Source organism: Poecilia formosa, unplaced genomic scaffold (assembly GCF_000485575.1).
Source record: "Poecilia formosa unplaced genomic scaffold, Poecilia_formosa-5.1.2 Scaffold283, whole genome shotgun sequence".
Lineage (NCBI taxonomy): Eukaryota > Metazoa > Chordata > Actinopteri > Cyprinodontiformes > Poeciliidae > Poecilia > Poecilia formosa.
This window is the reverse complement of record NW_006800222.1, coordinates 156531-178894: the sequence shown is the minus strand read 5'-3', so window position 1 is coordinate 178894 and position 22364 is coordinate 156531. Positions and strand designations below refer to the sequence as shown.

Genomic DNA, 22364 nt, shown 5'->3' with positions numbered 1-22364 from the left:
CAAGTGAAAGAAAAAAAAAACCATCATGTAAACCCTTTTCCCAGCCTTAACATTTGGTCTTAAAATTGAAAGATGGACTCATAAATCACGGCAGAAATAACAAAAAAGGTGAGTGGTACAAAAGGTCAGCATTACATTTGCAGGCAGAGGCGGATCTGCTGGCTTTTGTGTGTCTGTAGGCGTAGCAGCAGAATGCGTCTGAAGCCCTTGTATCAAAGGCATTGTGGATGTTTGGGCCAACCTCCATACCCAATTACACACAAGAGGAAGGAAAGAGCGGTTTTAGACAGGTGGGCGAACTGGACAGCGCTTTGGCTGCCTGTGAGATAGTGCTCAGCTAAATCCTTTAGGGCAAAAAAAAAAAAGAAATGAACCAGAGCTGCCAAGAGGCTTATTTTCATCTTTAGACTTTAACAGTGTCAAAGCTTTTACTAAACTAAGAATACTCCAAGAAAGCTTTTCTCAGAGATGCAAGAAGATTTTTTAAAAGCAAACTATATTTTCTACAAAACATTGAGACATGCCTGAGGCTCACTGAGATTGCCGAAGTGTGGGAGAGAGCAACACTCTCAGCAGATAATAGGAAGGCCGAATGGAGTACAGCAAATCTGCTCTGCTTTATTACTTGATTGAACATGACTGATTTGAAAATCTCAATAACGATTCAGTAGAAATACAACAAACTGTTACAGTAATACAAACCCCAATAATCGATAATGCAGGATGTTAAAAATAGTATAAAAATTAAACTCATTCCTTATGTCATAGTTTTGAACAGGCGACTGCTTGCTCTCACACAGTGTGACATCACCTCCGCTCTTAACATAAATAATTAATATCCACCCAAGGCAGAAAATGTAAAAAAATATATATATGATCTGAGTGCAGAACTCCATTAAGAAAATCTGGAGGTCAGAAATCAGCCACAAAACCTTGATTGTTGCATCTCCAGAAATAAAATTTTGAATTAATTATACTCCAAGTTCAAATAATTCCATGTAGTTTGACAAAAACTGCTCTGTACCACTTGAGAGATAACAAAATAATAAAAAAAAAAGCCCTCTGGTTTGGATTAGCTATGCTCTGTTGAACCGGGTAAACTAACAAAAGGTGCTGCACGTTTCCAGTCGGCAGACAGAAACTGTTGCACCAACCTGGCATCGCAGCAGTCACTAAACGGAAGACATTACTAAGCAGATTATCTGCTGTGTGCATGTACGCAGCGGTAGATCTCGCCTCAGAGTGATGGCCTCCAACAGGCGGGCCCATCTGTCACCGTGGCGACGGTACCTGGTGGCTGTGGCGACTCGCAGACCGTTCCCCAAGCAACAGTTGTAGCTGAATGGATAAGCAACAAGCCCACATCAGCTGGGCACGTCAGTCTGTTGGACTGCAGCTTGTTTAAAACTGATAATATCTATGCAAGTGTAGAGAAGAAATCAAAGTTTGTTTTATTATGTCTAGAACTTGTTTAGCTTGTAGCGGTTTCAAAAGAAGCAGGGGTGAAGCCCGCACCCGCCTCCCTCAAATCCACCCTGAGGGGAACCCAGCGCAGACTGTCGGCAGAGCATCGTCATGGAAACAAAAGATGGTGCAGTGGTAGAGATTTTCCACTCAGCCACTGGCTGTGGAGGTCTAAAGACGGGGTAGACTGGTGGAGGTGGGGAGAGAAAGCGGCTCGCCTTGTCCCCCGCACAACAAGCAGCGCCTCACAGGATTGGGCCTTCAGCAAGCCTAACGTGACGAGAGGTGAATCATTGGCAACCTAGCCAAACCCCCCACCTCACCCCAACCCCACACATCCCACCTCATCATTGCTTTTCCGGACCGCAGTGCTGTTCGTTATGGTGCCACTGGAACGTACAGTCAGCAGATTTTTTTTATGCGAACTGAGCAAAAAATACAACGCTTCCTGGCCGTACAGTGAATTGATTTCCTGCTTTGGTCTGTGCAGGGACCCATCATCAGAGTTTATCTTCTCTTAATGGCCATATACAACCCTGTCCACATTAAATGGGCCTTAGAAATGCAACCGATAGTTTGATTATGTGGGTTATGCAAGTTCACACAGTCGCGTGTATCGGCACTCATTTTCAAAGCGCGCCGCGGATCTATGGAGTGCTTTTTGACAGGAGGCACTTGAAAGCTGTTGGTTCACTTTCCCACCATTATGCCAACAGGAGCTGTCAAGTGTGGCAATGATCGGCTTTCACATTTTCACCCTGTTTGAGCTGCGTTTCCGTAAATAACAAAAAAGGGAGCAAAGACGGTGCATTTCACCCGTCGTCCGTTTTCAAGACTGCCTTAGACCTCTTTCTATCAGAACTTAACGATAAGGACAAATGAGAGCAATAAAAATTGATAATACTCCATCTACTGCCACAGTGCAGAGTCATGCCAAAGTATTCATACACCAGATTTCGCAATGTTACAATCACAAATGTATGTTTTACTTGGGTTTTATGTCATACACCAACAAAAAGCAGTGCATCATTTTTGAAATAATGAGGAAAATGATGCGAGTTCAGGTCTCCATCTAATCTGACTGATCTTTACTTGCTTTGTAGAGATGAATGAGTAGAAATTTTAGTTTCCAGATGCAAACCTGGTAATAAAAGATTTGTAGCCATATATAGAGTGGAAGATGGTTGGAGGATAATAATAAAACAACAAAAAAGTTCAAGGGGCATAAGTACTTTTTCAAGAACCTGCATGCATGCCCTACAGTGCAAATAAAGGTAACCAGAGATCGATTTTATGCATCTGATTACCAAAACCAGAACACGGCAGTCAGTAAACTTTGCGAGGCATTCTTCCAATCCAATGAAGCTGGTGACACTTGGCAGTTTTAGTGCTGGAACCTGTCATTTGTCCAACCTCAGGTTATGTGCAAGATGGGGGAAAAAGCCCATCATCTCCTAGGAGTGAGAGTCCTTAACACCCAGCAGGTCTAATGTGTCACTGATGATTGATGAGTCATGGAGGAAGAGATGTGAGGGGGTTGGGGGTGGGAAGGTAGAGCATCATTGGGGTTTCAATGCTGCCTTTTCATCATCTCTCCAATCCTTCGACATCCCTCCATCCACTCCTCATCCTCTTCCCCCCCGTCACCCACCACGGCTCTGTATCCTCCCCATTTCCTGCACAGTGCCTCAAGCATTCGCTGCCATCAAGCACAACTTATGTCGCATTCAATACAACACCTGCTTCAGCTTACAAGTAAGGAGGAGAGGTGGGGTGGAGCGTTGCATCCATACAGCAGCAGAAAGGTTTTTACTTTTCAGGGGCTGACTAATGGTTTGAGCTGCTGGGCTACCGAGAGGCTGCGTCTGAGAAATTCTTCTCCGAAACTAGTTTTCACTGACAGGCTAAAACAGCAGGTGTGTGTGTGTGTGTGTGTGTGTCCCTGTGGAGCATGCAACATTTGCACCTTTTTTTTTTTTTTTTTTTAAAGGGAACAACAGAGAGGTTGACACAAGGGCCTGCTTTATATTTTGAGATTTTCACTATACATTAATTTTTTTTTTTTTTTTTTTTTTTTTTTTTTTAAAGGGATCAACAGAGAGGAAATCAGCAGCCTCAACAATGGAAAGACGTCAGGGCCGAAATGAATTATGGGCACGTGCAGCACATCAGCGGAGGTAAGAGAAGATAGGCGAGGGAAAATGAACCCATTAGAGCAGAGTAATTAAACAAATGAAAGAGCAATGTATCGCAAAATACAGAGGCGGCCGAAGCAATAAATCATTCATGCGTGGTTTTGAAAGAAACGTATACACGCGCATATATCTCAGCGGCAAGACGATCCTGGAACAACTGTATCTTGATGTGCTGCTACGTAAAAGTTCCCCAACCCCACACACACAGAGAAGAAAATGCCCTTTTCACACAGGCACCGCTCTCCAATAATCTGGCAGAGGAACATGTTGGTGTTCTATTATCAACCCCTCAAATGACTTAGAGTAACACGCCAACACTGAAATGCTAGCAGGTCAGGCTGGGCTGATTTCACACAAATTAGCTACAACTTTATGACTACCTGTTGTATTGAGAAATTTCCAAAGGCAGACGTGGTTAACACGCACAGCTGTAGTTGTTATTAAAGGCTGAATAATGTATTCCCATGTATGCATGTGGCAGTAAACGATACATTTTTTTGTTTTTCTGGCAACATTGAATACTGTAAAAGAAAAGAAAACTTCAATTCTTTCCTTTTGAGTGCCACCTGCATCTCTTGCACAAAAACTTTTTATTACTGTTATTAAAATCATTCTTTTGATCAATGTCACTATAAACCTCAGGCCTCACCAAGTATTTACCACCCAGTGGTCAATATTTATGCACTTATTTTATGTTACATAGTTTTATTTGTCATCTTTTGTAGAAATCAGTTTTCACTTTTACATTAAAGGGATTTTTTTTCTATTTGTTTCTGGCTAAAAAGCCATATTTTCTTGACTGAATTGTAAAAGCAGTAAAACATCCAAGAGACGATACTTTTTAGACACTGTATTATTCAGAAATTATCTAGATGTTTAAAACCTGAAACGCCAGTTTCAGCACATAAAATCTTTGGGGTTTAAAAAAACAAACAAAAAAAACAAACATTGTGTGCATAATGCGTGGTATGAATGTCTAACTTGCAAATATCACATTGATGTCCGCCTACGACAAATCAGAGTTGATATTAAGGTCTGGATCATTTGTTTAAATCACATCACAGTTCGAGTTAATTCTGCAAAAATCTTTCATTTCCCATAACTGTGACAGGAATTTTCCAACTTGGAATATTTCTAAAATTCCCCAGCTTGAAATCCCACAGTCACGTCGGTGGTAAGTTTTCCACCAAATTGCAACACTAAATTGCTGACTAAATTTGGTAAAACCATTTATTTTTAAGCGACTGCTCTCTAATATGCACTGTGCCATTGCCTTTACTCATATAAATAACTAACAACTGCTGAAAGCTTGAAAAAAATATATTTTAAAGCCCATTAAATAGAACAGCTAAAATTTGGATTGGCAGTTCAAAGCTTCAGAAAAAAAAAAGAGAGAAAACAGAAATTGGCCACAAAGCTGACTGGTGCATCTGTTAAAAAAATAAAAAATAAAAAATAAGACACTTTGTTCATAGCAGCCGATCTCCAGATGAAACATGACGGTTTAATAACCAGAAACGGCTAACAAGGTTTTCATCTGCTTCCTCATCAGTATGTACTGACTTTATTTATTATGCAGTTAATGAATACCCAGTGCTACAGAGATCCTTTCTGACTTTCACTGAAACAGAGAATAAGGTCGTTGCTTGGAAGGTTGTTGCTTTGAAAACTTCTAAATGTAAAAAAAAATTAATTTCTCCCTCATGTCTGAAAAGGACTCGTTTAAGTGTCTAAAACTGAGCCGAACAGGGTCACAAAGCCTTAAAAAGATACAAACATGCTAGAAAGATTGCTGGTGTACAGTTAAATCAGATTTTTAAATTTTTTTTTCTCCATGTGCATATGATCTCACACTGAGGAAAAACAGCGGGAGAGAGACGAGGGGGCATGCTGCAGCAAATAGACGAGTTTCTTAACGAGTGTGTTTCCTCGTGAGCTGGTCCTCGGGGATTGACCGATTTTCATGTGGGCGAGCGGGTGTGAATACATCCTGGCAGTCAGGTGGGGGTGGGGGTCAGCTGTATAAAAACAGAGTAGGGGGTGTGGAGGGGAAGATGATGGGCCAAATCTCCACCAATTAAGACTGAACTTCTGGCTCTAATCTGAGAACGCATGCACGGCCATGGATCGGCAAGCATGTGTGTACATGAACAATGAGCGCCGGTTCCGACCGGGAGGAAAACAGTCTTGACTGACTGACGGAGGCCGAGAGTGAGGCAGAATACCAGAGAAAAACAAGACGTGCGGGTGTTTATAAGCAAAGCTGACATCAGGACCCCAATTAGAGGCCAGTGTGCTGGTGGAGGGATCCGGAGAGAGAAAGCAGCGGAGAGACTGTGAGCAGGAGAGTAATTAAGGCAGCGTGACGAGACCGTCGGTAATGTTCTCATGAGTGGGCCTGCGTGGGAACCCGTTTCTAATATGCATGCTATAATGTGGATGACGAAGTGCAAGTGTGCTGTGTGAAATATATAGTGGGTTATTCGAGAAGATGGCAAATGTGAGGAAAATATTTAGGAATCCAGAGAGGCGAGATGTTTACGCCACATATGTACGTCCGTCTTGACTAATGGAAGATATTATTCTGACGATAAGTTCAGGTCATTAAACTCCATAAACCCCCTTTTAGTTTATCTGGCGAAGCTAATGAACACATTAGCTTTTAGTCTGTAATTAATCACAATGGGAAAGTGTCTTACTGGCATCTATGTATCTGTGTAAATAACGTCTGGATCACACGCGTATATGGCAAAAACGAACCAAACCTCAGTCTGAAGCATGATTCAGATAATGTGACGGATTGTGCAACAGAGCTGCAACTAACAGTTATTTTAGTTCGATTAATCCATCAATTATTTTGACAACTAACCAAGTGAGCTGACACAAAGATTGGCACATTTTGCAGATTTTTCATTTAAATATTTTTATGTAATGTTAGAGCTGCATTAAAATGAAATAACATAGCGGTTCATTGGAGAACGCAGGATCATTTGTAGCAAAGAATACATATGCAGCAGAAAAATAAATACTTTTAACATCAACATGTGAAAAGGTCGGCTCTTTCTGCTGGACTCAACTTCAGTACAATGCAGGACTGATCTGTCCTTTGTCATAATGCCCATTTTTAAAAAGGCATGCCATAATGTTTTAAAACCCTTTACAATAATCAATGGAAAAATCTTAATTAGCCTTATAGTCATCAAACCTTTCACAGGATTATCTTATCTGCTTTTTCCAAGTTTCCACTAATATTTTGACAATTTATTTTTGGCGATGAAGGCCTTCTTGCCATCAGCAAGAAGGCTGATTTGATACGATCAAATCGTATCAATCATTTGATTGATACGATTTGATACGAGAGCAAATGATACGATTGCTCTCGTATCATTTCATAACTTGCCATTTCCTTGGGTTTATTGAAAAATTGTCTGTGCGAGTCTAAATGCAAAGAACCCAAACATGTTTTGAAGAAAATAAAGTCCAGTCACTTCTGAAAAGTTTGTGCATCTCTTAAATTACAGCCTGGTTTTGTACAGTCTACAGAGAGGAATTGTGTAAAACGGCAACTTCAGCATCTGGGGAAGAATGTCCAATCCTATAAAAATTAGCTGAATTAATCCAAAAATGGACAATAGGCTGTTGTCATCTGAAGCCACTGCAAGATTTTGGCATGCTGAGGTGAGTCACTCTTCATCAATGCAGACAGGTTTCCAGCATAGCGCAACACAAGATCAAGTTACATTTTCCCAGTTGCTGCATTTGTCAAGTGAGTAAATTTTGAAGTTGTGGCGTGCATATGGCGTCTCAGAGTTGGGGCGGTCATGATATAACATTTCTCAACTCGTCCAAAAATTGCGTGCAAATCTGGCATAGCAGTAGCAAACGAAGACAATGGTGTTTACCGAAGGCAGACAAGCGACGTCTGCATAAGGAAGATGTCGACGCTGAAGTGTTCCAATTATCATGGCTCGCTCATTACTGCTTGTTCGAAGGAATTGAGCACTTCATCAGCAGGACTTGGTGTTTAACTGTGCAAACGAGAGAAGTGCAGACTGATGTTCTCTTATTAATCTCCTCGACGGCGAACAAGCAAACATATTTGCTCTTTATGTCTGTTTCGGTTCTCCTCTTGTTCCTCATTAACAGTAAACAGGGTTGAAGAATACACGCATCAAAAGGCTGTTTAGATCGCCGGTCCATTTTTTTTTTTTGTCATTTGTCCATATTCATTTTAAACTCTGATATTTCTCAGCTAAAGTCAGTTTGTGTCCATAAAGGACAGTTCCAGCAAAAACTAAGGTCCAACCAGTTTTACAGGCACAGTTTAAATCCCTCAACAAGGCGAGATTGTACCATTTTATGGGCTTGTGTGCATTATCATGATGAAGGCATGATGCTCATTAACAAATGCAAGGAGAAGAGGACTTGTATTGTTGTTTTTTCTCTTCTTGGCCACATATCAAGAGGCTAGACAATGAGCAAGTGACTGAATGGATGATTTTATGTAGATACAGGTATAAACATTGAGAGAGTAACACAAAGGCATAGGTTTATAGTGAGATATCATTTGTGGTTGCTATTCACTTGATGAATTTTCTCAGACAGTTTTACCTACATCACCTTGCAGAGGTTGTAAATTACCCATGCATGCGCACACAGAAAAAAAAACAACTGTTTTCTTCCTTCAATGAATAGGCTAAAATGCAAGTTGGGGACAATCTGACCTAGAAAATGGTACCAATACTGGTATTACTGACCGGTATGTCTGAGGGACCAGATGGGAAATGCTGAAATTCGGTTATTGCACTTTTATCCTTTGTTCACTGCTGCTTTGTTCCCATTTGGTGTTCCGGCACAACAATGATTGTCAATCAGTGGCCGTAACAAAAGCCGTGAGTGGTGCAGCTTGAGCAGAATCCTTCACATGCTGCTGTATTGTTTGCAAAGAACTGACACCGGCTCAAGAACTTGGAAAATTTATGTTAAGGGCAAAATGCCACAGACTTCAGCTCAAAGTGAAGCCTGGTAGGTGTAGAGAAAAGAAAGAAAGAGAAAAAAGAAAACCCTAACCCAATTGGCTGCATCTTTAAAGCCATTTGCTCTAACATGGGCACAGAGAGAGCTCAAAATAAACTAGACAGGTTGTCAACTGGCAAACAAAGCGGAGAGGGATGAAGTAGAGGGCATCTGTGGAGACAGATAAGGTTGGTGTGAGACAGAGTAAGAACAATAGGAGAGGATATTCAGACTCTTTGACCTGAAACACCACAGCGCTTTAGGTCTTTCCCCCCCCCCTCTTTACACTTCAAACCCTCCTTCTTCTAACGTTGCCGTTTCCATTTCAGGTCAGCCACACTGCGTTGCAGAAGAATCCAGACCTCTTAAGCTTTTTCACATTTTGCTACACTGATACAAACTTTGTATTTTATTGTCTTTTTATTTTAAAACAGACCAACGCAAGGTAATACACAAAAGTGAAGGGGTAGGAAAAGATGTGCAGGCTGTAGTTGGCAGTCTGGTATTGACAATCAGAACTCCAGTATGCCATAAATAGCTGTATTTATGGCCATTTGGGTTGTTGAGATCATGTGGTAGAATGGCCCAGTCAAAACCTAAACTTAAATGAAATTGAGAATCTGTAGCAAGACTCCAAAATTGCTCTTCACAGACATATTTTGTCCAACGTGGCTGAAGTTGAAATATCTTATGAAGAGGAATGTCTCTAGCCATCCAAAGCTGACAGAGAAATACCCCAAAAGATTAGAAGCTACACCTTATAGATGGCTCAACAATAAACAAGCAAACTACCCTCTGGTTTTTACTTGCAAAAAAAAAAAAAAAAAAAAATGAAAACCATGTATTCTTTTTCTCTTAAGTTCACAACCAAGCCCTACTGTGTGTTGGTTTGTCACAAAATGAAATCCACATATAATAATATTGTCATTTATGGTTTTAATATGGTAGCAAAATAAAAAAAATAAAAAAATCGAGGGTTGTGAATAATTTTGCCAGACACTGCACAATCTTTTCGTCAGTGCCATTCACTGAGCACCTCATCCTCTCCATGATCATTCATTTCCTCAAATGTTATTTGAACTTCCTCTAGTACTCCTTCCTGTCCTCCTTACCATAATCACTGCGCTCTCCATTTTGCCTTGTTCGCAATCCAATCTTTGTTTTATTTTTTCCCCCCAACAATGTCTATTTGCATGAATAAATAAATGTGTGTGTCGATAAAGGAGCTCTGTGAGTGAAAACAGCCTGTAAGGCAGAAGGCTATTATTTTCGTCAATAGCATTGAGCAGTCGTTCATGGCAAAGGTTCATTGTTTTTTGGAGCGCTCTAGCATATGGGCACATAAATCAGAGCCTGCCACAGATCTCAGCTCTGGCTTTCTCACTTCCATCTGTGCTGATGAGTTTAAACACAGCCTGGAAGCTTATCCACAGACCAAATGTATATGTGTAAGAAAAATAAAGATCAGCCATTTGCTCACCTCTCTGCACCAGCATGGTGACCTCGCTGCCTTTCGGTAACTTGCTGAGCATGTCCACGACCTGGTTGTGAGACATGCTCTGCACATTCCTCTTGTTCACCTCGATGATGATGTCCCCCTCCCTAAGGCCACGGCAGCGAGGGTAGTCCACGATCTGCTTCACCCGCTGCCCTCCACCACCAAGGCTGTCCGCGATAGTGAAGCCAAAGCCCTTGTCTCCTTTCTCCATGTGTACAGTGATGAGTTCTGGTTGCGTTGCGATGGACGACGCCAGGGTTACCACGTCGTTAGAGTATCCGAGCTGGGAGGAGGTATCGGAGGCCACCTCGGTGGAGGGGCTGTGAGGTCGGGGGAAGCCATTGAGAGGCGGTCCGCCGTTGGTTGGGCCATTGGTGCTCTGACTTCCTTGGCTGGATGGAGAGTCGTAGCTGCTCGTGACCTCCTGGCCGTTGACGATGATGGGATCTTTGTTATCGAGGATGGCCACCGAGGTTACCAAGCTGGTGTTTGGGTCGTCGGGGTCGAAAGGCAGTGGGTAGCCGCGACACAGCTCCAAGTTGACCATGGAGCCGATCGGGATGGACTGAAAGATCTTCACCACTTGGGCGTGCGTGTAGCCCAGCACGCAGGTGTCATTTACGCTCACAATCACGTCCCCTTCGAGGTGGAGAGAAAGAGGGCGTGTAGTGACTGAAACGGAACCAGTTCTCCCCTTCTTCGCAAATAATAAACGCAACGGCACCAACCTGTCTCCATCTTCCCATCAAGGGCTGCCGGTCCATCCAGAACCAAACTCTTTATCTGCAAGAACTCATCCGGCTCGTCCCCTCCAACAACGGTGAACCCAAACCCTCGACGGCTCTTCTTCAGTTTGGTATTGATGAAGGTCCCGTTCAGCTCTGAACGGTTCCTAGTAAAGAAAGGCTTCCCACCTGAACACAAAGATAATGCTGCTTTAATTACTCTCATGTGAAAAAACACAAACTCAATTAGGCCTAACAGGATTTGGTGTGGATCCTTTAGAGAGCTGCTAGAGTCTTAAAACGTGGTCTACGTCTGCTAGCATTGGCCAAACACAATGACACTCAACGTCGGCCTCCCTGCAAACACAAGGTTTTAAGTATATCCTTTTTGATTAAGCCGTGCCAAAGCTTCTCCCATAAGCTGTCTGCCTACAGTCAACGCGCTCTTTTGGCAAAGCATTATAGAGGTGTGGGTAATGGAACAAATCCAAGCTGTTTTTCTGCTTCTTGTCTGTTTAGTCTGACGTGATTTCTCTTTTAAAGTAGGCCTGATCCAAATAACAAATAGCCAGGACAACCCCTGGCATGAGATCTGGTAATATGATGCCAGAATAAGTCTGCCTTGTAACGCTGCCAACCAGAAGAAGACTTTATCTGGCAAAATAAGCCAGAGACTCTTATTGTGAAGAATTAAAGAAAATTATCCTTGAAGAGGTGCATTGTGCCGACAGACGCTAAAATGTTCCTCTTTAGTAATCCTGCAGTTTTAGGTCCTTTTAATGAGGTGGCAGGAAAAGTATCAGCACTATTAAGCAGAGAGCAGCACACTCCCTCCATCTTTTGCTGTGCACTGCCAGTCAGACTCCTTCATGTGTTTAAGGGTGTCCTGCTAGGAGATGGTTAGCTCAAGGTATCCTCCTCAACTCTGACCAGCTTCCCTCTCCCTGCTGAATAGAGCCTTCCCCCACAGTGTGATACTGCCACCTCTTTGCTTCATTACGAGTTTGTTGCGTTTAAGATTTTTACACCACATGCAAAGTTTTACTTTTAGGTCCAAACAGAAAAAAAAAACCCGTCAGGTTTTGGTCTTATCCGAACGTAGCACCTTCTTCCACATGTTTGCAAAGTCCCAGTCACGAATTGCGGAAAATCTCTGAAGATGTTCTAGTCATGCAAGCACGGACAGTGTGTTTTAGATCTCAAATTAGAAAGCTGTGGGGGTCAGGGTTTTCAAGCTGCCGAGTACAACCAATAGCCAGTCCAAACGGACGCCACAGACTCCCTGTGCTACTCTATAAACANTGGGGAAGAATGTCCAATCCTATAAAAATTAGCTGAATTAATCCAAAAATGGACAATAGGCTGTTGTCATCTGAAGCCACTGCAAGATTTTGGCATGCTGAGGTGAGTCACTCTTCATCAATGCAGACAGGTTTCCAGCATAGCGCAACACAAGATCAAGTTACATTTTCCCAGTTGCTGCATTTGTCAAGTGAGTAAATTTTGAAGTTGTGGCGTGCATATGGCGTCTCAGAGTTGGGGCGGTCATGATATAACATTTCTCAACTCGTCCAAAAATTGCGTGGAAATCTGGCATAGCAGTAGCAAACGAAGACAATGGTGTTTACCGAAGGCAGACAAGCAACGTCTGCATAAGGAAGATGTCGACGCTGAAGTGTTCCAATTATCATGGCTCGCTCATTACTGCTTGTTCGAAGGAATTGAGCACTTCATCAGCAGGACTTGGTGTTTAACTGTGCAAACGAGAGAAGTGCAGACTGATGTTCTCTTATTAATCTCCTCGACGGCGAACAAGCAAACATATTTGCTCTTTATGTCTGTTTCGGTTCTCCTCTTGTTCCTCATTAACAGTAAACAGGGTTGAAGAATACACGCATCAAAAGGCTGTTTAGATCGCCGGTCCATTTTTTTTTTTTGTCATTTGTCCATATTCATTTTAAACTCTGATATTTCTCAGCTAAAGTCAGTTTGTGTCCATAAAGGACAGTTCCAGCAAAAACTAAGGTCCAACCAGTTTTACAGGCACAGTTTAAATCCCTCAACAAGGCGAGATTGTACCATTTTATGGGCTTGTGTGCATTATCATGATGAAGGCATGATGCTCATTAACAAATGCAAGGAGAAGAGGACTTGTATTGTTGTTTTTTCTCTTCTTGGCCACATATCAAGAGGCTAGACAATGAGCAAGTGACTGAATGGATGATTTTATGTAGATACAGGTATAAACATTGAGAGAGTAACACAAAGGCATAGGTTTATAGTGAGACATCATTTGTGGTTGCTATTCACTTGATGAATTTTCTCAGACAGTTTTACCTACATCACCTTGCAGAGGTTGTAAATTACCCATGCATGCGCACACAGAAAAAAAAACAACTGTTTTCTTCCTTCAATGAATAGGCTAAAATGCAAGTTGGGGACAATCTGACCTAGAAAATGGTGCCAATACTGGTATTACTGACCGGTATGTCTGAGGGACCAGATGGGAAATGCTGAAATTCGGTTATTGCACTTTTATCCTTTGTTCACTGCTGCTTTGTTCCCATTTGGTGTTCCGGCACAACAATGATTGTCAATCAGTGGCCGTAACAAAAGCCGTGAGTGGTGCAGCTTGAGCAGAATCCTTCACATGCTGCTGTATTGTTTGCAAAGAACTGACACCGGCTCAAGAACTTGGAAAATTTATGTTAAGGGCAAAATGTCACAGACTTCAGCTCAAAGTGAAGCCTGGTAGGTGTAGAGAAAAGAAAGAAAGAGAAAAAAGAAAACCCTAACCCAATTGGCTGCATCTTTAAAGCCATTTGCTCTAACATGGGCACAGAGAGAGCTCAAAATAAACTAGACAGGTTGTCAACTGGCAAACAAAGCGGAGAGGGATGAAGTAGAGGGCATCTGTGGAGACAGATAAGGTTGGTGTGAGACAGAGTAAGAACAATAGGAGAGGATATTCAGACTCTTTGACCTGAAACACCACAGCGCTTTAGGTCTTTCCCCCCCCCCTCTTTACACTTCAAACCCTCCTTCTTCTAACGTTGCCGTTTCCATTTCAGGTCAGCCACACTGCGTTGCAGAAGAATCCAGACCTCTTAAGCTTTTTCACATTTTGCTACACTGATACAAACTTTGTATTTTATTGTCTTTTTATTTTAAAACAGACCAACGCAAGGTAATACACAAAAGTGAAGGGGTAGGAAAAGATGTGCAGGCTGTAGTTGGCAGTCTGGTATTGACAATCAGAACTCCAGTATGCCATAAATAGCTGTATTTATGGCCATTTGGGTTGTTGAGATCATGTGGTAGAATGGCCCAGTCAAAACCTAAACTTAAATGAAATTGAGAATCTGTAGCAAGACTCCAAAATTGCTCTTCACAGACATATTTTGTCCAACGTGGCTGAAGTTGAAATATCTTATGAAGAGGAATGTCTCTAGCCATCCAAAGCTGACAGAGAAATACCCCAAAAGATTAGAAGCTACACCTTATAGATGGCTCAACAATAAACAAGCAAACTACCCTCTGGTTTTTACTTGCAAAAAAAAAAAAAAAAAAAAATGAAAACCATGTATTCTTTTTCTCTTAAGTTCACAACCAAGCCCTACTGTGTGTTGGTTTGTCACAAAATGAAATCCACATATAATAATATTGTCATTTATGGTTTTAATATGGTAGCAAAATAAAAAAAATAAAAAAATCGAGGGTTGTGAATAATTTTGCCAGACACTGCACAATCTTTTCGTCAGTGCCATTCACTGAGCACCTCATCCTCTCCATGATCATTCATTTCCTCAAATGTTATTTGAACTTCCTCTAGTACTCCTTCCTGTCCTCCTTACCATAATCACTGCGCTCTCCATTTTGCCTTGTTCGCAATCCAATCTTTGTTTTATTTTTTCCCCCCAACAATGTCTATTTGCATGAATAAATAAATGTGTGTGTCGATAAAGGAGCTCTGTGAGTGAAAACAGCCTGTAAGGCAGAAGGCTATTATTTTCGTCAATAGCATTGAGCAGTCGTTCATGGCAAAGGTTCATTGTTTTTTGGAGCGCTCTAGCATATGGGCACATAAATCAGAGCCTGCCACAGATCTCAGCTCTGGCTTTCTCACTTCCATCTGTGCTGATGAGTTTAAACACAGCCTGGAAGCTTATCCACAGACCAAATGTATATGTGTAAGAAAAATAAAGATCAGCCATTTGCTCACCTCTCTGCACCAGCATGGTGACCTCGCTGCCTTTCGGTAACTTGCTGAGCATGTCCACGACCTGGTTGTGAGACATGCTCTGCACATTCCTCTTGTTCACCTCGATGATGATGTCCCCCTCCCTAAGGCCACGGCAGCGAGGGTAGTCCACGATCTGCTTCACCCGCTGCCCTCCACCACCAAGGCTGTCCGCGATAGTGAAGCCAAAGCCCTTGTCTCCTTTCTCCATGTGTACAGTGATGAGTTCTGGTTGCGTTGCGATGGACGACGCCAGGGTTACCACGTCGTTAGAGTATCCGAGCTGGGAGGAGGTATCGGAGGCCACCTCGGTGGAGGGGCTGTGAGGTCGGGGGAAGCCATTGAGAGGCGGTCCGCCGTTGGTTGGGCCATTGGTGCTCTGACTTCCTTGGCTGGATGGAGAGTCGTAGCTGCTCGTGACCTCCTGGCCGTTGACGATGATGGGATCTTTGTTATCGAGGATGGCCACCGAGGTTACCAAGCTGGTGTTTGGGTCGTCGGGGTCGAAAGGCAGTGGGTAGCCGCGACACAGCTCCAAGTTGACCATGGAGCCGATCGGGATGGACTGAAAGATCTTCACCACTTGGGCGTGCGTGTAGCCCAGCACGCAGGTGTCATTTACGCTCACAATCACGTCCCCTTCGAGGTGGAGAGAAAGAGGGCGTGTAGTGACTGAAACGGAACCAGTTCTCCCCTTCTTCGCAAATAATAAACGCAACGGCACCAACCTGTCTCCATCTTCCCATCAAGGGCTGCGGGTCCATCCAGAACCAAACTCTTTATCTGCAAGAACTCATCCGGCTCGTCCCCTCCAACAACGGTGAACCCAAACCCTCGACGGCTCTTCTTCAGTTTGGTATTGATGAAGGTCCCGTTCAGCTCTGAACGGTTCCTAGTAAAGAAAGGCTTCCCACCTGAACACAAAGATAATGCTGCTTTAATTACTCTCATGTGAAAAAACACAAACTCAATTAGGCCTAACAGGATTTGGTGTGGATCCTTTAGAGAGCTGCTAGAGTCTTAAAACGTGGTCTACGTCTGCTAGCATTGGCCAAACACAATGACACTCAACGTCGGCCTCCCTGCAAACACAAGGTTTTAAGTATATCCTTTTTGATTAAGCCGTGCCAAAGCTTCTCCCATAAGCTGTCTGCCTACAGTCAACGCGCTCTTTTGGCAAAGCATTATAGAGGTGTGGGTAATGGAACAAATCCAAGCTGTTTTTCTGCTTCTTGTCTGTTTAGTCTGACGTGATTTCTCTTTTAAAGTAGGCCTGATCCAAATAACAAATAGCCAGGACAACCCCTGGCATGAGATCTGGTAATATGATGCCAGAATAAATCTGCCTTGTAACGCTGCCAACCAGAAGAAGACTTTATCTGGCAAAATAAGCCAGAGACTCTTATTGTGAAGAATTAAAGAAAATTATCCTTGAAGAGGTGCATTGTGCCGACAGACGCTAAAATGTTCCTCTTTAGTAATCCTGCAGTTTTAGGTCCTTTTAATGAGGTGGCAGGAAAAGTATCAGCACTATTAAGCAGAGAGCAGCACACTCCCTCCATCTTTTGCTGTGCACTGCCAGTCAGACTCCTTCATGTGTTTAAGGGTGTCCTGCTAGGAGATGGTTAGCTCAAGGTATCCTCCTCAACTCTGACCAGCTTCCCTCTCCCTGCTGAATAGAGCCTTCCCCCACAGTGTGATACTGCCACCTCTTTGCTTCATTACGAGTTTGTTGCGTTTAAGATTTTTACACCACATGCAAAGTTTTACTTTTAGGTCCAAACAGAAAAAAAAAACCCGTCAGGTTTTGGTCTTATCCGAACGTAGCACCTTCTTCCACATGTTTGCAAAGTCCCAGTCACGAATTGCGGAAAATCTCTGAAGATGTTCTAGTCATGCAAGCACGGACAGTGTGTTTTAGATCTCAAATTAGAAAGCTGTGGGGGTCAGGGTTTTCAAGCTGCCGAGTACAACCAATAGCCAGTCCAAACGGACGCCACAGACTCCCTGTGCTACTCTATAAACAGCAGAATTTATTTTACAAAAATAAACACGTTTAGAACAGAACAACAACTAAAATTTGACAGTTTTGCTTCTATATTTTTGCACAATTTATAACAAGTCTGTTTCTACTAAAAGACGGTTGATTGTGTTATACATTTTTCTTTAAAAAAAGGTTCCAGAGGAGGTGAAAAGGAGGCTTCATGGATACGGAGCAGGAGCAAAGAGCAGGAAGAGAAGGAGGAAGTTCAAGTCATCTCTCCCATTGATCTTAAAGGGCAAGAGCGATATACTGGACTCCAACATCTTCTGGTTTCTAAGCTGGGACAGAGACTTGAAGAGAAGCGGCAAAAGCAAATGAGGTGGATTAAGCTGTGCTTGGGACATCAGGACACGCCACTGTGGAATATTGTCTCTGCTGCCTGGAAACTGAGCTGTTGGCACGTCATGAAAGTCATGAAGCTGTCTTACAGCAACAATCTTCAGTCAGAGGCCTCCTCAGATTCACTGCGAGACTGACTGCTACTGGAGAGCCGTCCTGCCTACAGCGTCACCATCCAAAATGACTGAGGACACTTGGATGACATGAGTGAAAGCATTTAATTTCAGAATAAAGTATTTCTGAATTGAACTGAATGAGATTTGGTGAATAAAGCCTCATCTTTTACTACTAAACAACATTTAAGCTCCATGTGATGAAAGATTACATCCAACATGTTACTTCATCTGCTTCTGACAAATGGATTTCAGCAAAAAAGAAGGCAAGACGTCGGTGGAGAGAGGGAACAGAGAGACGCATGTTAAGCAATCAACAGTACAACACTGTTTCGGCAGGACCATAGTTTATGCAAACGATGAAAAATACATTATCCTTTGAGTCAGCTGTGTCCTTCTGTTTGACATTTTGTGGTGAACGCATGTCTGTGCGCAGGGGAACTATATAACATTATTTCTTATAAAAGGAGAGCAACAGCCAAACTGTCAGCTGATATATTCACATCAGGGACTAGACCAAGACTCAGGGGAAAAAAACATGAACTCAGGGAGTCAGATAAAGAGATTTTAAATGATTTCTTTGTCTGGCAGAATAACATAGGGGTACGACGGTCTTGGACAAGGAGACAAACGAGTGGGCTCAGAGCGAGACGGGAATTATGGACTGGAGCACAAGAGAAACTGAGGGAAGGTAGGAAGAAAAAAAAAAAACCCAGCAAGACAGGGAGCCATAAAACAAAGATCAACAAAAGACAGAGACACCCGACGGAGAGGCTACGGAGAGTAAAAGGGGAGCTCCAGAATGAGGCAGTTAATTCTAAGCCATGACTGGGCTAATTAGACAGGCTGCTAGTGGGAGGCTGGCATGAAAGGAGCTGGCAACACTGAGAAGGAAACCTGCTGCAGCTGGAGGTGTGTGCATCACTAAACGATGGGTGAAATCAGGCCATTATTTGATTTGAACATGGAACATTACAAACCCGTACAGAGCACGGTTATATTAAGGACGTCTCCTCAGAATCTCAACTCCGTTTCGAGTGCTCACTCGTACAAAATGTACCTCGTTGCATATTTTGAATGCAATAAAGTCTCCCCACCCCTCCCTCGCCGTATTGATTAAGAATAAATTAAATAGCTTCAGAGTGTCTGGTTTTTCATTGTGAAATCTAAAACACAGTCTCAGGCAATGGCAGAAAGAAATGACAGCAGGAGCTAAATCTTATTTAGCACCCAATAGGTTGCTCAGGGTAAGAGAATGGGAGAAGATAATGAGCGCACCTTTTTGTTTCTACGGAACAGAACTTACGTTTTTGTCCCATGGCGTTGGGTACGGGTGGACCCGTCTGGGGGTCCCTGTACGTCTCGTGGTTGGCGGCATAGGTGGCCAGGGGAGCGCCTGCCAATGCCGAGTCCTCGATCCACTCTGCAACAGCAAAACACATCACATGTTCTCTAGATGGGGGAATAAGTAGGAGGATAGCGATTCCTGCTTGTTCGGCTCCAGGACAAGATCTGACTCTTATGAAGCTGACTGAGAAAACGAAGGAGTTAAAAAGCTCAAAATGGAGCACAGCTCGACCTGGTGCTGGTTCATTGCACCCTTTTGCCATGTCTTTATCTTTGCTCTTTTGCTGGTTTTGCACCTGACTTTTTGATAAAACTGACGATATTTCATACCGACCATGAGTAAATTCATGCCCACCAGGTAGATGTTTCACATCCTCCGTTGACAATTTAAAGTAATTTTCTAGCTTGCGCACACAGTTTCCAACAAGGCAGTGTGGTTTTATGACTTCAGTAAATAACCCTAAACAGCATGAGGTTGCTTGAAGGTATATTGGCTCCATAAAGTGCTTAGAAAATAATGTACTTTTGAATACACAAGGCATTTAAGCAGTTTTACGACTATTTACCGCTATATATATATATATATATATAAAAAAATAAACTACCAAAAAAAAAAAAAAAAAAAATCGATGCGACATGGGCAGGAAACTGTTTATTTACAGGTCTGAAAGGGAAGTAGGGAGAAATGAAATTCCAACTGGAAAAAAGCCAAATTGACCAGTAGCAGTTTGAGCGGGTCCTACAAGCTTCCTGTTGAATTCATTTCAGCGGCTGTATGTGATTTATTGCCTTGTTATTTCAGCATTGGAAAGATCAGATTGAAACCTTGATGTCTATTCTCAGTGGAGAGATATAATCAATACTGTAAAAGGGTGCAAAATGAGTAAAACTCTGCATGAAGGGAGCTTTTTTTTTTTTAAAGCTGTTCTTTCTGATCTAGAGTAAAAGTCAGCAGGTAATTGAGGTGAATCTAATGTTTTCTGCTGGGTGAGCGCACAGCGGGGTGTGATAAGTGAACTCCCTCGTGGGCTGACCTGCATTTAAAATCAATTCCTCGGTGGGGTTTCCTATGCGTGCATAAAACGTGAGAAGCAGAATGCGGAAACAGCCTCCCAACACTGGCTGCGTTCGGTAGCTTCGTTTGATAAGAGCTACGTTCCAAAAGAGCTACGTTCACATTTCAAATGCGAGGCTTATTATTTCAAGCAGAAGTCAAAACTTACTTGTGTTTCGCACCTAGGAGAGAAGCTTCAAGTTAACGCAGCAAATGAGACAAACGCAACAAAGAAATCCAAAATGAACTGAAATAAAAGGCTGCGCCACGCAGCCGCAAATCATAGTTATGCCTTTATGGGACAGCACTTAGCAAATCATACGGCAGTAGCAGGCGGCATCACATAAAAAAATAGCAGTAGCTGGTACGAACACTCAAACACAGGCAACGCAGGCGTAAACATGAATATTAAAGAAAGAAAATGACGCCCCTTGGCGGGGGCTTGTGAACAAACCTCGGATGTAGCGCTCACCTTCAGGTGGCTGCTGGCTTTGGGGCTGAGGCTGCTGGGCGGGCTGCTGTTCCAGCTGCCTGCGCCTCTTAGCCTCCAGCAGCGGGTTTTCGTACTGGGTCTTCCTGTTGATATGACTGTGGATCAGGGGGACGGGGAGAAATGAGGAATGCAGAAGGAATGGATTTAAGGGGGAGGGGAAAAAACCACCACCAACAAACAAACGGGAAAATTTGGCAGGTGTGCAGAGAACAGCGGGAGGACAGAGAATAGAGCCAGGTAGGGCCGAAGAAGGAAGGCATGGGGGAAGACAAGGCAATAAGATCCTGATTAATAAATCAAAGCACAATAGAAATGCACCTGCAAGAGTCCTCTATTTAAAAGCATATAACCAAGTTACACCAACAAAACTCTACATGTCTGGCAGGGAAAGTTGTTCTTAAATCAAATAGGTTTTTCCCAGTCAATATTTTTCTAATGGTAAAGTTGACAACATTCCCACCAGATGTTGGTGACGACTAATGCAAACTGGGATAACAAATTCAATATGTTCAACATGTTCACAGCTTAGAAATAAAATTTAGGCAGGATGATGTCTTTGAATTACCACACATTCAAATTCTGTTTGCCAATAAAATATTTCACCCGTTGAATAAAATCCAACTTCTCTCGACAGTCATGCTTGATAAATACCTTTAGAAACCAAGATGCTAAAGCTAAGCAAAAGTAGCGGGACACTGAAGAAAATTTGGTTTGATTGCAAATGATGTCGGCATCTTAATATTCCGCGACTGTATTGCAATTGCATGTTCTCTTGATATTATGAAGGCCTAGTAACAACTAAAGTTAGTATTCGGGTAAATGTTGAACACATGAAGAAAAAATGAGATGTAAAAGGCAGAGAAAGCCATGAGGTTATCTGAAGTCTGCCGGTGTTCAGAAAGCAATCCTTCCCCATCATTACTGCAAATTAAGATCAGGTGGCTTCTCATTACAAGGCAACTCAAACATTACCTTACTGTTGCAAAGGTGTTTCTAATCTTGTAAATGTTGCTAAATAATGCATTTTCCAGGGATGGAAAGAACATCATTTCACCATTAACCAGCCACAACCAGGTGCTGTTTGCAAGATTTCTGACAGCGAAGTCAAAAGAATAATCAGAAGCCTTGTACAGCCACAAAGATTTATAAATAGCCGGGATTTGCAGATAGGTACGTTATAACTTCAGTGGCTTCTATGCAAACTCACCGCACAATACTCGACTCTTGAAGAAAAAGATTATTGCATAACATTTGGACAGGTCTAAGAAGCACTGGCTTATAAAATGTGCAGATACATTCAAAAATAGGCTTTTTAGATGTGGTTTTTTTACCCAAACAAATAGTGAACTTTGGAAGCGAGAATCCTGGTGTGGGTTTGTTTTACAGCAAATGGTACCATCAGACTTCATAAAATTAAACAAAGAATGAATGGGGAAATTCATAGGGGCATTCTTGACAAGAATCTGAAGATGAAACGACCAGCGTTTTTCTTCAGAAAGACAATGATCCCAAACAAACTAACAGGAAAAAGAAAACGGAAAGCTACGTGAATGACCAAGTCCAAGTCATTCTCACAACTTGACATCAATTGAAAACAGAGTGTGGAAGAAGTTTCCAGAACCTTTAACATTTGAAAATGCAGTGGTGGGGAAAAATGGATCAAAATTACACCTGGCCAATTAATGTGACTGTTTTTACCCTACAGGAATCTCATTCAAGCTGCCATCTCCCATAGAAAGGCATCCATTCATAAGGTTTGTTCATTTTCCAATTCCACGTTGCACATCTTGATTAACGGACATTTTTGTATGCATCACATTTGTGAATTATTTGAGC

General features: G+C 42.5%; 1 protein-coding gene across 6 annotated transcripts in view; it reads right to left on the bottom strand.

Moving 5' to 3' along the window:
- Positions 1-22364, bottom strand: part of magi1b (membrane associated guanylate kinase, WW and PDZ domain containing 1b) — a 146984-nt gene that overhangs the window by 34606 nt on the left and 90014 nt on the right. For 5 of the 6 annotated variants that reach the window (XM_016681494.1, XM_016681496.1, XM_016681495.1 and 2 more), the window contains exons 1-2: positions 10902-11139; positions 10156-10812 (exon numbers count right to left, since the gene is read on the bottom strand). In XM_016681494.1, the coding sequence (XP_016536980.1) occupies positions 10156-10812; positions 10902-11124 (880 nt within the window). In that variant the 5' untranslated portion in view covers positions 11125-11139. Of the gene's footprint in view, positions 1-10155; positions 10813-10901; positions 11140-13377; positions 13412-18956; positions 18978-19034; positions 19058-20489; positions 20624-22364 lie in introns of those variants that run through there. The other variant, XM_016681499.1, reaches the window with a different exon arrangement.